Source organism: Pomacea canaliculata, linkage group LG1 (assembly GCF_003073045.1).
Source record: "Pomacea canaliculata isolate SZHN2017 linkage group LG1, ASM307304v1, whole genome shotgun sequence".
NCBI classification, from domain to species: Eukaryota; Metazoa; Mollusca; class Gastropoda; order Architaenioglossa; family Ampullariidae; genus Pomacea; species Pomacea canaliculata.
In genome coordinates, this window is record NC_037590.1 from 40,407,483 (window position 1) to 40,425,132 (window position 17,650).

The 17,650-nt window shown below is 35.3% G+C and overlaps 2 protein-coding genes and 1 long non-coding RNA gene across 6 annotated transcripts; 2 read left to right on the forward strand and 1 right to left on the reverse strand.

The window, feature by feature from the left end:
* Window positions 1-265: 265 nt before the first annotated feature.
* LOC112558555 (innexin unc-9-like) lies at window positions 266-7,237 on the forward strand. The gene is made up of 3 exons (XM_025229072.1): window positions 266-418; window positions 2,415-2,480; window positions 2,994-7,237. Coding segments are annotated over exons 2-3 (1,215 nt in total). The 5' UTR covers window positions 266-418; window positions 2,415-2,478; the 3' UTR covers window positions 4,207-7,237.
* On the reverse strand, window positions 6,389-11,585 carry LOC112558565. Of its 4 annotated transcripts, XR_003098193.1 has the most exons (4): window positions 11,473-11,585; window positions 11,089-11,163; window positions 10,757-10,854; window positions 6,389-9,657 (listed from the first exon to the last, which is right to left on the reverse strand). It is a non-coding gene; the product is annotated as an uncharacterized LOC112558565 (long non-coding RNA). The 4 variants fall into 4 exon arrangements; XR_003098190.1 differs by having other exon boundaries at window positions 10,757-11,163; window positions 11,473-11,577; XR_003098191.1 differs by having other exon boundaries at window positions 10,757-11,179; window positions 11,473-11,570.
* A 23-nt stretch (window positions 11,586-11,608) lies between these two features.
* Window positions 11,609-17,553, forward strand: LOC112558561 (renalase-like). Its single transcript, XM_025229085.1, has 7 exons — window positions 11,609-11,830; window positions 13,476-13,581; window positions 14,021-14,169; window positions 14,909-15,076; window positions 15,352-15,525; window positions 15,751-15,926; window positions 16,191-17,553. Exons 1-7 carry the CDS (start codon window positions 11,698-11,700, stop codon window positions 16,347-16,349), a joined length of 1,065 nt encoding a protein of 354 aa, XP_025084870.1. The 5' UTR covers window positions 11,609-11,697; the 3' UTR covers window positions 16,350-17,553.
* Window positions 17,554-17,650: the final 97 nt, after the last annotated feature.

A 17,650-nucleotide genomic window follows, 5' to 3' on the forward strand; every position in this document is an offset into this window, starting at 1 on the left:
TAAATCCTAGTGATAACTGTTTTTCTCGTAAACAGCATGCAAGCTCGATCTGATAAACCGTTGTGAAGAACTAAGTACTCTGCACGCTGTAATGCTGCTAATGCATAAAGTACAATAGTTTTTCCTTTCTTTGAATGCTCACCGGCATCATATTTGCTCTGCATTTCATTTACAATGGCAAATTCAACTATATCGATGTGAGAAATTACATGAACGATAAAATTCGGTTTTGTGGAAAACAGCCTGAAAAAATTTCCACCAATGAGGTCAATTAATACATTGTGTCTTTGGCCAATCGCTGCCGTCTGTATTTCGCACTCGGGGACTTTTTGTTTCGCCATTAGGAAAGTGTCATAAGGTTCACTTTCAATTTAGGAGAACTATACAGATCTGTGTGATAAGCTGACCAACGTTACAGGTAGGTTTCAGCAAAAGAGGAACTGTTGAATTTTTAGAGAAAGTAAATCGGCATTATTTACGACAGAAGTATTTTATCAACAGGAGGCATGAGTGATGTTGTTGACATATGACCCACTACACTACACAAGATGCGACTTTTAGTGGGTTGTCGGATGATAATAATAAAGCACCCGTATATAGGACATTTCCACACCTTACAGTAGGAAATACACTTTGCAGAAACCTAATCTGCACGCGTTAAGCTGTTTTCATGTGACGTCATCAAAACACAGTATGAAAGGACACTTGGATACTATACCACTGCTATCATAATGATTACTTTTTTGGGGGGATGGGAATCCTTGGATACTTAGAGCAACGGAGAATTGTGCGTTTACATGACACCCTCTGCCTTTAATTTGTACACAGAAACAAACGCACATTTGATTCGACCGTACCAGAGGACTGATCGAGTGAACACTCGATCAGCAGTTGCCCGTTTGACGCTCGAAATCATTACCCATTTAATTAAATTGATGTTTAATGGAGAAAGTTTTTACTGACTGCTGGAATACTAATGGCATTTAACTTTGTTCAGGGGAGGTGTTTTTGCTGGCATTTTGCTTTGCTTACTCATTCAGCTTACAGAAATTACTGGCACACTATAAAGTTTTTTTTGTGTATGAAACAGTACCAGGACGATAAGTCATATTTTAGATGGACATTCGACAACGTACTGAACTATTCTGTAAAAGATCATAAATAAATCTAACCAGAAAGGGTAATTAAATGAAACACAATTTTATATTAAGAACAGAAGATTGTGTTCTGGTGTCAGTTACCCATACAACCACACATCCATTAACAAATTGTTCACGAATAAAGTACAGCATGTGCATCAAGTTTTTATTTTTTGAACTTCAGCTTAGGAGGTTTCTTCCCAAACAGCATCTGGTACCTGCTATACTAGTGTCAGTGTAGCTCACTACAAATGTCTGTTGTTACTGACCTAGTAATAATTACAAATGCTAATCAGTCCTGGCAGAGTTTGAGTCATACTACAATGCACAAGTTAAACACATTTTTTTATGGCATTTGAAAACTTTGACATCTTAATTTTTATATTTCTCATGTCTGGCATCCTCCCCACAGTACTTAATATCTGTTTAAGAATTTAGCAATTCAACAAGGACTTCATTTTCAGTTTACTGCAGTGCCATCTTATCTCTCAAATTTCTTTTTACCAATCTTAGTTTCCTTAATTGCATGATAATAAAAGTTTAAGTGAAATGTTACATGGCTTTGCTTAATAACAACTCCTTGAAGTTCCCTGATTAATTTTCTTGCATTTTCTGTTATTACTGTTTTACAAATAAAAAAGTCACCTACACTTCATTTGGTATTTTTAATGGACATTACTGCATACTCATTGTAAAATATCTTGAAAGAGAACCTACAAATACATGGTCAAAAAAATAAACAAGCAATGTCAAATTAACATTTTGGAAGTTGAACAGTGCATCTGCTGAAGATTATTGTTGCATTCCTTGAACACTGTGAACATAAATGTTCTCAATTAACAGGGCATATTACATTCTAGTGTCTAGTGTTGTAAATGGTTCATTTCATCAATATAAAAATATCAAAACATGCAGATACTATGTAAAGAATGAAAAGATACAATCACAGTTACCATTGTTTTAAAACTATTTACACTATTTTTGTTAGGACTAGAGTCAATGCCAGTTGTGAAAGAGATCTGTTTAAAATAAGTTAAAATGGTCATTACATAGAGTGAAAATGGTTTTGCCAATTTCGTTAAATTTAGGGTTACTTTTGACTTTACAACAGTTTTACAGTTACTAGTACCATGCTGGTAGATTTATATCTTATCACTTTACTTTAAGTGGCCTGATCCTTTCATATTCACTGTCCAGCATGTCATATGTAAACAAGAAAAACTTTTATGCCAGATTGTTTTGTGTATATATATTTATAAATGCATGTCTTTGCAGGTGGATTTAAAGGACAGGAAAGAACTTAAGGAGTTTGCATTTAAACTGTGACTGATTGGCCACCATGTAAGTGCTTTTTTCCTGCTCATGAAACTAGACTGTTGGTCAGTATCTTCTTTATGGTCATTTGAACAACTTTTACAATCATTTATTGACTTTAATACAAATCTGTATACCACTTTATTGTGTTAAAAATAATCTGTAAGGATTAATACTAGTATTTTCTAAAACAAATTAAAACCAGTTTTATTTTGTTTACCCTTGCTTGCATACCACTAGATTAAGGTTAAGATAGATGATTGAGTTTGTTAGTAGAGCCTTGAATATTTTCCCTTCTCAAAATTTGTATATGTAATAAGGTAGCACTTGTTAAACTGCCGATGCAAACAGTGAAACATTTTTTAAATACTTAATATTAATGCAGAGGAATAAAATATTCACATTTAACATTAAATACTGAGTGTCATATTTGAGAATATCAGGTCAGTATTGTTTTTAATATTAACAATGAAGTAATTAAACTTAGAGAAATCATATTGCTGGGTATACGATTTTGGACAATGTATCTTTTACCTATAGGTGGCAGAGCATCCTTGAAGCACTGTCTCAAGTGACCCTGTCAAGGGGAGCACGTGATGATGATGTTGTGGACCAACTGCATCATTTTGTGACCGTCGCTCTTTTAGGTGCCTTTGCAGCTCTTGTCGGCATGAAGCAGTATGTTGGTGATCCCATTCATTGCTGGGTGCCAGCCCAGTTTACAGATTCTCACAAAGCATATACTGAGAACTTATGCTGGATATCTCATATGTACTATGTACCTATGGATGAAACCATTCCCTTCAGTAAAAAGGAGCGTATGGAGCGAGACATTAGCTTTTACCGCTGGGTAGTGGTTGTTCTCTTGTTGCAGTGCTTGTTATTCCGATTTCCCAACATGCTCTGGAAGGAGCTCAGAGGGTACTCAGGCATCAATGTTCAGAAAATTGTAAACATGGCAGATGATGCTACAATGATGCCACCAAATAAACGAGACAGGAAAATTCAGGAAATTGCACATTTTGTCAATCGATGGTTGGACACATACCGAGTGTATAAGTATAATATTTTTATCCGTGTGCAAGAGAAAGTTTCAGGAGTCATTTGCTTTGTGTTTGGGAAGCGACATGGCACATACCTGACTGGATTGTACTTTTTTATTAAAATTTTATACCTGGTCAATGTTATTTGCCAATTTGTTTTACTGACTGTCTTCTTAAACTTCAGTTACTACACATATGGCTTTGAAATTCTGGCCCACCTAAATGACCATGGTGATTTCATGGATTATGATCACTTTCCAAGGGTTGTCATGTGTGACATCGAGATACGGCAAATGCAGAATATCCAGACCTTTTCTACCCAGTGTGTGCTTTCTGTTAATTTGTTTGTGGAGAAGATCTTTTCCATTATCTGGTTTTGGTTTTTTCTGCTAACTGTTGCTTCAGTCATAAATGTAGGCCAATGGTTTACTGATATTTTTTTGAACCACAGAAGAGAGCGGTTTATCCAGAAATACCTTCTCATGCTAGGCCTGGTTGACCAGTCAAAGGACAGCAAGCTTTTTAAGAAATTTGTAGCTATGTATCTGCGAGATGATGGTGTTTTTGTTCTTCGCTCCATTGGAAACAACTCGAGTGACATTGTTCTCTTAGATCTTGTGCAAGCTCTATGGGAAATTTTCAAAAAGAGGCAAATTCAACATGCTGAGGCTAAGTCATCTATGGTAGAGGGAAGAAATATGGTGAAATGATGAAATAAAATATTTAATAACCTTATGGATGTCTGTCTTGCTTAATGTTGTCACCAGTGTAATGTAAAACATGTTGCAGCTTAATCTGGTAAGAAAAACATGATTCAGAATAGACATCTATTACTTAATGCTAAATGAAAGTATTTTGATTTTTGTGGATGTTTGATGCATAACTATTTTGCACTTTGATTTAAACCTTTTTTGTTTACATTTACTATTATTCTCCTATCAAAAAAACAGTAATCAGTGACTAGATTTTGCAGTGAGTGATCGACCAAATCAGTTATAGAAATCAGAAATACATTTAACATTATTTTTGTGGCTTTCAAAATAAGCTTGCATTAACTGTATTGTGCCAAAGGGACATTCAGAGGAACCTTGTCTAGACATTTGCTAGTACAATTTATTCTGTAAATGCATGTATATAGGGCTAATTTTATATAAATTTTAACCCATTTTGGTGATGTGAGTCTAACTTTTTTATTATGTATTGCATGCCATAATGTATGTATTTGTAAATTTGATTGTTTCTTTGTTGATCAAGTCGAAATCAATTTAGCATGTTAACTTTCATGTTTTTTTTTTTTTTATCATGAATGATTTGCTTTTTTCTGTTAGCTGTTAACCACTCTAAGCAGACAATTTAACAATGAATCATTTTTCTAGGATATATGGCTTATATGCTGCTCTAGACAGGTGTTTGTGACAAGCTTGCAAGTATAATCCCAAACAGTTTTGGCATAGGTTATTCCCACTGGCAGTTCCTGGCCTTTATTGATTTTATTTATTGGTCATATATCTAGGGCTGAAGGGATTGAGATAAAAGAAGAAATGTGTTTGTCTGATGATGTTTTGACCTTGTTAAATAGAATATATTGGTTCATTAGTAGTGCGCTTTTTCAGTCTAGGTTAAACTTTTCTAGATGACCTGCTGCTCATGTAGTGCTGTTTAGTATTGCTGAGTTTTGACAGAATGAAACCCTAGTGTCATGCTTATGATGCCAATCATTAGTAGCATGTGTAGGCCAGAGAGTACCAGATGGTATGTGAGTTTACATTTTACAGGAAGAGTGTAATATTTTAAGCAGATTCTATGATGGCTTAAGTTTATGGAGTTATTATTGTCCAAATGCAGTCCAGTTCATATTCTGAAATGTTAAGATACTCATTTCTGCATGATATTGCTGAGTTTGGAAAAAATGTCAAATTGTATGTGAATTAAGATTTTATCTGAAGAGTATGGTATATTAAGCTGATTGAATACTGCTTAATTTTATAGACTTATTTTTGTTAACATTCTTCAGCCTTGATCCTTGAGATACTCATTTCAGCATTGATGCAAAGTATTCTAGTATAACTGGTTTTAATCCTTGTTGAGTCCAATTTATTTATGCAACTTTGATTTCCACATTTTGACAGTTTATCTTTCCTGTTAAGTGTTGAAGTATTATAAGTTTACCATTTGGTTGTAGTTGACATGTTCCCAGTATATATGGGTAAAGTTTATCTAACCACCTTGACCATTCATGTTTTCCCCCTGCTTAAGTTATGCAAGTGACAGGTCAACAGACAGTTAAATGATGTGGGATGTGCATATATGTGTATGCATGCACATTAAAATTTTAGAAAAATCTTCTGGTCAGCTTTTACAAATTGTAATCTGCAGGTGATTTTGCACCTTTGTTGCTAGCACAATCATGTAAAATGCTTTTTTTCATTTCTTACAACTACAGATTTCATTTACAATGTTATAATTTTGTTTTTTTTAAAAGAAAATCTGTCACATATTTTTCTTGCTGCCATTCCTAGTCATGCTAAAAGTAGGATGAGCATATTTTTTTTTATATAATTTTAATTGCTGTCAAGCAAGCAAAAACTATGGGAAGAGATGCTCTTATGGCCATTCATTTTAGCTGACATGGTACAGTATATGCTGATCTCTTAATGGACATTTAGGGATTAAATTACTGAATGCACCTTTGTTTCTGAATGAAACAGTATTTGATTGTTGTGGATCTTTTTATCATGGAGGTATGTGTTTTTTAATTTGTATTTTTTGGTAACTTTTAGTAAGTCTTTTATAACAATAATGTGTAAATTTTTTAAAGAAAGATTTCACAAATGCAAAACAAAGATTACTGTGAACTATAGAGAATACCTGTTCTCACCAAGAATAACATTATTTTTTTTTTTTATATTAAGGCTAAAAGATAGCCTCTTATTGTGTAAGCTTATGTACAGGGCTCTGCTTTCTTAAGTCTCCTTGATCATTAGTGCATGCAGCATGAACAAGGTGGATATTGAAGCAGTTTGAAAGCTGAGAAAATATGCTATAGTAGTGGAAAACCAAAAGGTGTTCTTTCTGAAATACTCTTACTTTTGTAAATACAGGCATTAAGCAGACTCATTTGTATACAGATAATATATGTACATATTATGTATTTAAAGTTTTCCTTTTGGAGCATTTTAAAAATATTTTGTGTATTGCTATGGAGGGCATACTTGAAATTTGATTCTTCATATGCAGCTGATATATTGTATGCCAAAATTTTATCACTTTTGCAGCTACTCTTTTGAAACAATATTTTTTTCAGACCTGCAATTTCTTTGTGCACAACAATTTTCATGACTGCTTTTTTTAAAATGAGAATGACAGTATTATTTAGCCTCGTCTTTCATAGCATCACATCACCCTCATTTTGCATGCAAGTTTTTGAATATGTATGAGGCAATTGTTATTTCCTGTCTGAAGAAAATTTTGAATACTTTGTGTGACAGAAAAGTACCTTTTTGTTGAAAGGGATGTGCAAAAAAAAAAACAACTATGGATTTAAATGTTTGTTGCATCGCTTTATAGAAATACAAGCTATGGACTTGCTTAACAGCCATCAGCAGTTTTATTTTAGCAACGATTAATTAGATTATTTGAATATATAGTGTATACTGCATGTGAACATTTTCTACCTGAAAAATGGCATACTTTGTTTGAAACAAGATACCACTCAAGTAAATGAAGTCATAAAATCTGTCATCTCAGGAAAATTGTTTATCTCTGGCATTTTCAGAGAACTTGACATTGTATATTTTCAGAAAGGCATGTAATTCACATCATTTATTATTATGCACAGTTATTAATTAGTTCACAACTTAAGATTAGGCGAACATTCCCTCATCAAAAGTAATATACATAGTTTGTCTGATTTCACATTTGGTTGCTCCTATTAAAACTGCCAAGATCAGATTATTATTGAGAATACTTTATGCCATAAGCCAATGCTGGCACTAGGGGGTGGCAAGTAGGGGAACCCACAAGGCCCCCACACCCAAAGAAGGCCCTGTGCATAGCACCTGGTGGGATGGTGCCTCAAGAGATGAGATAATCAGTAGTTTTCACAATCTTCAAAATTCCAAGATCTCAAATCATATCCCCTTTCTGTGGAGTAAAAGTAAATTCTGATTATGCATTACTTTTAATGCTGGTTCTTTCCCCCATTAGGCTTCCCTCATGTCAGAAAGCTGTCAAATCTGAGAGGATAAAAAATGTTTGAAGATATGACTTGACTTACAAGGGCGAGGTTGCCACCTCATCAAGACTGGAAAGAATGCTTCTTCCCGAAAGGATTTCTTTCAAAATTTGTGGTCTGATTTTTTTATATTATTATTCAGAAGCCACCATTTACAGTATTACAATGCTATGTCATTTATTACCGTATGTTGGTAAGGCCCCACATTCCACCAGTGCTGGTGCTGCTGAAGATGAATTTCTCCAGGAAAGTTTGTTAGCTTAGTCTGTAGCTGTTCAACATACTCTTGTTGTCCCCCTTCCCCACCACCTCTTTCAATGATCTATTATCATGCTTACAATCTTCTCTTTGTGCATGCTTTTTTGTGAGATTTTCAAGTGTGGCAAAATCTAGAGAAAGAATTTTGCATTAGGGTGAGAATGGTCAACTTTTAGAAAATATGATCAATGGGACACACATGCACATATTGCTTTTTCCAAAGTTGTGTTTTTCACCAACCACAGTGCACCACGTTTGTATAATACCAATATATTAAAATAATTTTAACAGTTTACTCCTTTGTGTAATACAAATCTTATGCAATGGCTTGATTTATTCAAATACAAATTTCTGATGTTTCAAAGTAGTTGGCTAAATAATTGCATGAGGGATTTATAAATCTTTATTGACTACATATAAGTGTGAGAGCAGAAGACCTCGATGTGCCGATAGCAAATGTTTTACCACTACGTTATTAGGCCGCAAGTGAATAGCTTTGTTATAACACCTGCGTCCCAGGTGAGAGGCGTGGAGCCTACCAGGTTCAGTGCTCGCGTGTCACAGCATTCTTCCTCTATCAGTTGAATGGAAGGTCCTTTTTGATGGCTGGAAGAGGAAAGGCATCGAGAAAGAAAGGTGGAGTGGGGCAAGAGATGGCTATGTAACTATGGACGGAAAGGTCACAAAACTTCTTTAACATCTTCCTCGGTCAATTTACCTTCTTGTCTTTTGTAACCAGATCATAAATTTATATGAATCATTTACAACTAAACATATTTTCGATCTCATCACGGATGTGTATAAGGTAGGGGATACAGATTCATTGGTCTCATCATGAACCAAGATTTGTTCTTTTCACTCGTAAATTAGACGATATTCAGCAAACTATGCGTCAAGAGCAAACCAAGCTGGAATGAATCAACAAATGTCAGCCATTTTGGAGACGACAGAAGTGATCATTGTTTGGGTACGAACCAATCAGATCACGTCGTTTTAACTTTTGTACTGGAAACCACAATATAAGCCAATGGCAGTCAACAATACGAAAAAGGGTGACCTGGTTTAGTTAAAAATAGCTCGAAAACTATTGATAGCATAGGCCTTAGACTTGCATAATGACCTAGGGGAGAGAATGCCGGTTCAAACGGTACACATGTTCATTCAAAACATTGTCTAAAAATAGACTCTAGCTTTAGAAAAATCTCAAGCACAGGTTTTAATTTTGTAAGACCCCCTCTGTCCAGAATTTGAGTCAATGATCTATCAGAAGGTTCAGAAGCTGTGTCATGTTCAGGTATTAGTTCTTTTATACATAATAAAATGTCTTCTTTCTCAGTATGAGATAATTTTAGTGCTCGTCTCTTAACACTACACAGCACATAGCCTGCAATATACTCAACAATGTCTATTTCTTCGTCAGTGACCTCACTTACACTGGTTGCCTGATTGCTTAATGGGAAGTTGTATTTCTTGTTTACCATAAATTCAAACACCTTTAGGCAGACCCATGTAGATGCAGGTGATGGGATGTGCCTTTCTACATCCTTACAATGACTGACAAATTCCCTGTTGAAATTGGAGTAAGCCTTTTCTTTGGCCGCAGTTTTGAACCTGCCCTTCTTCACTAAACACTGATTCAGGAATTGTAAATCCTGAAGAAGTGCAGGTCCTGAAAAAGTAGAAATATACAATGTGATCTCATTTGAAATAAATTCAGAACAGTTTATTGCAACCGCATTAGTAATATAAGAAGAGTGCATTTAAAAGACAAAAAATAAAGTTGAACTAAGCATAACTGAATGTAGGATCGATACCATTCACATCATATATCATTTTCTATATAATAATGCACTATGACTATATACACAAGAAAAATATTGCTCCTGCATACATTCAGTATTTGCTTCAAACTGCTGATATTTTCTAAATATATATACAATGGAACCTTGGTTAGCGAACGCCTCAGATAGCGAATATTTCGGATAACGAACAAAAATTTCGTTAAAAGTTTGTCTCGGATAGCGAACAAAATTTTGGATAACGAACAGCCATGTGAACCACACGTGACTGACCAGCATGTAATCATTCGCGCTCGAGACAGTCATTCCTTATCTATGCGCATCCTTATTAAGTGATTTTTGTGCTTTTAATAAGATAATCCTCAATAATAGCGCCAAAGAAGATTAAGAGCAATTAATAGTAGTGAGGTAATGACAAGGAAGCGGCCAACAAATGAATTGAAAAAGGAAATGATTTCAAAGTATGAAGGTAGCATGCGTCTGTCGGATGTGATGTCGTATTACCGAAGACAAAAGGCAGAAGGAACAGACACTGGACAAGTTTTTTCCTTTAACCTCAAAGCTACAGAAAAGGGAAGTCACCCCCGATTTTACAATGTCACCTGCTCATGGAGGGGGAATCAAAGCAGTAATTCCACCCTTCCTCCCCACACCTGCTTCCAACCATGCCGTCAAAACGGCAAGTTTTCTGATGTTTAAATGCTTTCGTTAATGTTTTTATGCTTATTTAACTCCATTTATATTGCATTATAACTGTTCTCATTAAAAATACCTACATAGCCAGTAACTTTCAAATATTAGCAAGTCAACAGGGGCTGGGATCCAATTAAATCTATTTCCTCTATTTCTTATGGAAAAAATTGTTTCGGATAACGAACATTCCAGAACGGATTGTTCGTTAACTGAGGTTCCACTGTATATGTTAATACTGTACTCAAAGGAGTGTAAAACTTTACAGCCTGTACTTACCATCTATATTACGGATTATCTCCTTTACGCTGTCGGATATGCAGTCATCTGACAGCAATTAAAGCATTGCAGGACTCTTGCAAGATCTCCAAACAGACCTTAAGAAACAAATTATAATTACTCAAAATTTATCTCTAAGTGTAAGTAAAAAAAAAAAAAAGCATCGACTAATAGATAATGGAAGACAATAGCCACTTTTCTAACTCTAAGCTCTGTTTTTATCCAGTGCTGAAAGGTGTCAAAACGATTTACCAACTTGTGTGAATATTTAGTTAATTATTTAAATAAATGCAGTGACAGATAACAATTAAAAAGCACATAAATTTCATCACCCCACTGAAACTATCAGCGGTAGATGAGGGAACGTCGAATTTTTCTTCGCCAGCCATTTCAAGTACATCATCGTCCTGATAACACAATGCACTATAAGAAAGTGTTCAAAAAACTCTTAAAAAAAACAATCAATAATAGAATAAATGGAGTTTAAGGCACTTTCCTTAGACTCTTAGTCTGAATTAATTTTGAATTAACTTCATTTAAAAAAAAGATAAATTCACCACAAACCACCCTCTGTAACCACTCAGAAAAACAACGAGAACTTGCTGACAACTTCTTGACTCTAAAATAAATACAAATACAACGCTCTGTTTAAGTGTAGATATTTTACATTATGATTCAGATACTATATATATATATTGATCAGAGACTTTACTTACTAAGAGGATTTCTTCGATATCAAAGGATTCCATGATGCTAAACACAGCGACCAGATATTGCCTGTACCCCACCTACTCTACCACCCCGCGGACTCGAGTTAGCGAGGCAAAAAGGGAGGCAACTAAAAACAAATAAGTATAGTCTTCGGGAATTAAGTACCCTGGAGAGAACGGCGACCTAGAAGTGTTTGTAGTATTTATACTTTGTAAAAGGTAGTGATACCGATGTCGCTTTGCAATATGGTGAAAGTATTGGTGGTAGGTGCAGGAATGACTGGTGCCTCAGCTGCAGCTCTTCTACGACAACGACTACCTACGGACTCCAGTATAACGGTCTGGGACAAAGCTAGAGGGGCAGGTAGTATTTTTGTGTTAATTTATACTTCCAACTTTTCACCTTCGCTGTCAACTGCGTACACAAAAACACGGTAGGGCTTAGAAATTAGCATGCAGACAGGAAAGTCTGGTTTGAAGTAGTACTTCACGGTTCTTTTGCTTGGACGCGGAAAGGGGTCGTGATTAACTCTACACACGTCGACTGCTCTGTCAGCTAAAATGTGCATCTGACAGTATTCATGAAGTTTTCCCATTACCACTCCCCGCTGACTTTAAATCGCCCTTATTGATGATGAATGCAGATATGCCAGGATATGGCATTCAATAATGGTTTCATACTCTATGAAAACAATATATTCATTTCCAAAAAAGCGAGGCACATTTCTTGATCCAGAATATTTCCTTCTTGATTTCAGTCCAAGTTTCAAAGAAAGTCATATTTCTTGAAATCATCTTTTTCTTTCCAAATATCTCAAACCTTTATAAATCTTTAAGACATTAAGCATCCACAGGTTGTCAGAAGTGAACTAGACAATCATGTTTACAACTTTGGACGGTACCTACTGTAATGCTTTACTGTATACTGCCTTGTGCTTTCTGTACCTTGCCATCCTTAACTCCACTAGAAATATCTGTCTGCATCCTGCCTTGAATTGTTATCTTAAACTCACTCTTTACACGTTTCCTCTCAGCTTTATTTACAAATTGGAAAACAACCCTTGGAATTTTTTTTTTTATTGTCTTCAACACCATTTCAAACATTTCAACATTATTACTAATCTCCTTTATAAACCCTCACTAATGATGATAATAATAAAAGATTTATACTGTACATTTATCCACAGGTAGGCACTTTAGTGTTCTTTACTAGAGACAAAGGGCAGTAGGTAATGATGCTGTAAGACTGAGCATCACAATCAGACAAACATACACACATGCACCGTTAACATTGTAGGAATTAACATAGGTCACTTTTGTAATGCAGCTTTGGCAAGTGTTTATTTCAGACATTAATCTTATTAATTCAATACGCCCAAGACTCTAAACAACAAAGTCTTTTTTCAATTTCTTTTTAATATCTATAATTAATCTAATTGAATACTAAAGACTATGTCCTGTAATTGTACTTACTTCTCATTGGACATACAACTTTTCACATAGTTTTCTCAGACTGGGTAAAGATATCCCAACACCTATTTCATGCAGCAGCAGTAGCTTGACTGTTCAGCAATCCTGCAACTTCATTTTATAAATTATCGCTCAAAATGTTCTGCCACATAGCTCATTAAATTTCTTGAAAAATATATTAATATCAAAAATGTTTAAAAATAGTTGAGCAACTTGTTACCCACATTAGGTAATGATAACATTTTCTTCTTCTCCTTCTCTTGTATGATGGCAGTATCATACGCAAAGACCAAAAGCTGTCATAAACTGATATGTTTTTTTATTGATCTTGGATGTGGACCTTTGAGGTGCTCACATGCCCATTGTTGGCAAACACATCCATCAGTCTGTCCATCCTAGTCAGTATACTAATTGCTTTAATACCTTACTTCATCTTCACATGTTAATAAGTGTTGATCTGAAGAGTATTCTTGCATCTTTCATGTGTGTGGTTTTCCTTCATGCCAGGCAATTATTTTCAAGTATATTTAATTTTCAAGGTGGGCGGATGTCAACCAGTCGTAGCTCATCAGATGACAAGTGTACGGTTGATCTTGGAGCACAATACATAACGCTGATTGAACAGTATCAGGCTAGAAGACAAGAGTAAGTTTCCTTTCCACATTGGAGCAGGTGGAGTCATAGGTTATCTGATAAGGACTATGGTAAGTCCTCACGTAACATCATTTCATTATAACATTGATGAGGAAAATAAAGTTGATTCCTGGCCAGGTCACTCACTCTCCATGTGGACATTGCATAGTCTGCATGGGTTTTCTATGGGTACTCTGTTTACATGTATATCGATTACCCTGTTGTATAATTGATCTTATTATAGACTTTTCTTAAAATCAGTTTCCAAGAACCTTTTGATGATAAATGAAAACTTATTGTAATAATTTTCTGGTATTTTACTGTAGCATTTTAAAAAAAAAAGTGAAAAGGTAATTTCTTCAGTCCTTATGACAAGCTTTATTGTACCATTATTAATGATAGTAACTGGTCAGTTTGGTATATTTATAATTACTTTATGGTCACTTTTCAGATTGTATTTAAATCTTGTACAAAAAGGCATTCTAGCACCGATGACTGGCAATGTTGAAGGGCCAAATCGTTTTGATGAGAAAGGGGCAAAGCACTACGTCACACCACAAGGAATAGGTTCCCTAGTTAAGCATTTTTTAAACCAAGCAGGTAAGTAAATATTTCTTTACTGTCTAGCTATGAAACAAACTTGAACGACACTGATCAAGGAATAAAGTAAAGAAAGTCATAGCAGATAATCAGGTAATTTTTTTAGTGGGTTCTTTCCCTTTAACTAGGGTGTACCACCCTGTATTAGGCAGGTTCAAAAACCGACACAAAAAAACAATATCCCAATTAGAAAATTGAAATTTACTTCACTTTTAAAACTTATTAATGTCTTATCAGTTTAACAGTTAAAATGCCACCTCTCAATTCTTTGTGAAGTTTCCTCAGTTTCACTGTCCAGCCATTGGAATTATTATAATAGGTTCTACATTTCAGTCTGCCCTCTTCCCTACCCAATAAGCATGGACAGATATCAAGATTGAGAGATGCACTGGAATTTAATGGCATTGTTTAACAGTCAGGAAACACGAAGCTATTATTATTTGGAGATATTGTGCACTTTGCTAAGCTGGGTAATTTGCAGTATTCCACAAAGTTTTGTCAAATCCCTTTTTAGTGACTTGGATTTAGTGTTTAGCATAATCACTCTCATATATCACTCTCAGATTTTGTGTTGTTTGTGACAGTTCTGTAGGACAAATTTATGGCATGTTGGTGACCCTATTTTGCCAGAGACCAAAGAGTGTATAATCATTTAAAAGCTTGACAACCAGAGTAAAGGTGTGGAAGTAGACATGCTTCAAAGACTTTGACCACAATGCTTAAAGATGTGTGTTCCCAGAGGCTAAGGTGGAATACAACCGTCAGGTGGTGAGTGTTGATGTGGATGGCAAAGACACAGTGAGAGTGGCTGACATCAGTGGGAATGCTGAGAGTTTCCAGGCTGTGGTGCTGACTATGCCAGTTCCTCAGATACTGCAGTTGAGAGGATCCATTCAGAAAGCCTTAGGTACTTGACATCTGGGCAGCTTCATATACTCAGGATCTCCCCACTCCCATCTTTGGCATTTTAGTTCTAATGCATGTGTAGAGGTTGACAGAATGCTATTTCTTTTAGTTAAAATTGTTCTACTGAAATTGATCTCAATATTTATGCATATTGTATAAGCATTGTGAATGTCTGTGTGTGTAGGCATCATGCATATCCATGATACAGGCATTCAACCAGTAACGCTTAGAATTTCTGTAGTGTCCCTTTTACTTTATTCTTTTTTTTTTCTTTAGATGCAGACAGGCCAGTCTGGGATCGGCTGTTAGGTGTGACATACTCATCACGTTACGCCCTTGGCCTGTTTTATCCAGCTGGTACCGAACTACCTTATCAGTGGTGCTCCAAGTATATATCTGATGATCCTTGCATCCGATATGTTGCAGTGGATAACAAAAAGCGCAATTTAGGTACAGTTATATATCTCAGCATTCAAAACAAAGGTTTATTCATTTAACATATGGTTTTTATGGGTGTCATAATAACTACAGGAAATTAGTGATTTGAATTTCTAAAAATATTCAGTGATGGCAAGATTAGGCTAATAGTCATTCATCTTGTTAAAACTCAGAAGTTAAAATGTTATAACCTGATGTTCTTTGAGATGTTATATCTCTCTCTTTTTTTTAATACAGAGGACAAAACTGTCGGTCCCTCGGTATGTGTTCACACTCATGTCCAGTTTGGCCTTCAGCACATAGAACAGGACAAGGAGCAAGTGAAGAAACTTATACTTCAACACTTACGTGCACGTTTGCCAGAGCTGCCAGAGCCTACAGAAGTTAAAAGTCAGAAGTGGAGATATTCACAGGTGTGTGTTCTGTTGAGCAATCTAAAGTATTCTTAGATGTCAGCTATCTTTTCTCAAAACATAATTTATATGTCAGGCATCACTGCCATTGTATTGAAATTATTTATCTCAATGCTGTCACCTTAAGATATAGCATCAAATAGAATGGACAAGATTTTTATTACTGGCTGAATCCTTGGAGTGAAGAAATTGTTCCTTACATCAGAAAATAAAGACAAATTAGTCTCTAATTTGTTTCCCGAACTTGCGTTTCATTCTGTCCAGGTGTATCGTGGTTATCCTGGCAGGCCAGGTTGTGTGACATTGCAGCGAGAGCCTTTGATAGTGCTGGGTGGTGATGCCTTCTCTCTGTCTTCATTTGATGGTTGCTTAGACTCTGCTGAAGCTGTTGCCAGTGCAGTTACAAATTATTTAAAATTGTAGCAGTAAAGTTTATGTGATATTGTCTTGCCAGTGGATTTATAGATCACTTCAAGCTGTAGCTACATGGGAAAATGTCAGAGCTACTATTCAAACTGTTGGTGTTATAAGGTCATGCTGTAGTCAGTTATTTAAGCAAACAGATAGTGGGAGATGGTGTGTATTAAGAGAATGAGGACTTACAGACCACAAAGACAGAAAAATTAGCTTGGAGCGTTATGTTCAAAAACTTTACCATCTGTCATTTTTTTTTTAAACTAAAGGGCTATCCTGAGGCTAAAAGATCAAGCATTAAAGATGACCCACTTAAGCACGATGTCTACCTCTAAATCACATAAATCTGCATAAAAATCATGCAGTTTCTAAACTGGTGAGAAGACCATCCACACTGGTTGTAAAGGTGGGGGTAAAATAGAGACATCAGGACAAATGATAATATGTGTTTACTTTCAGCAAGACTTCCTCATTTAATGATATAAAAAATGACCGACTTTGGCAGGATGTAGCCATAACTGATCACAGTTCCTGACCAATATTTTGTGCAAGCATAACCAGAAGATAATATGCATGCTGTATTTTATGAATACACACAGACTAGTTCTGTTCATTTTTTGCTTTGAAACGGCTACTTACTGCATTGAAAAAGTTTAGATATTGGGATGGAGAGTTTAAATAATCACGTTTTTTTTTTTCGTTTGCTTACTTTTAAATTAAAAGCAGAAGATTGCTGCTAGTATATTCATGGAAAGCTAAAGAAAGCAATTCCTTAATCATTGAAAAAGTAGGCAGAAAATAAGCAAAGCTTTTGTATTTCAAGGCTGCTGTGTCTAAAAGCATGTAAGACAACAACCAAAAATTCATAATTACCTGCTCAAATTGTGTTATATCAATCTTGTGGGAGCACAAGCATGAACTGTAATGTGACAGTATTGAACATGTACAAAAGTGTATTGCTGCGTTAATAGAAAAAATAGTGTAAATAGAGACTAGCTGAGGTTCTGTATTGTGATGTAAGAAATTTGACCTGTATTATTGATAGGGTAACAAAAATGCATTGCTACCTTGGTTGCTGTGCTGATGTGATTCATCTTTAAAATTGAGAAAGAAAATATGATAAAATTGTATGCTAGTATTCTGTGTTATGATTTTGAAGAAAGATTGGAAAGAAGCTTGACAATGCAAACTAAAATAAATTTTGATATCTGTGCTTGACATAATTTTCTAAATGTGCCAAATTATCTGGTATCGATACGTGCCTATTCTGTTCATTCACATTTACAATAGACTTCTTCATTATTTTTTTT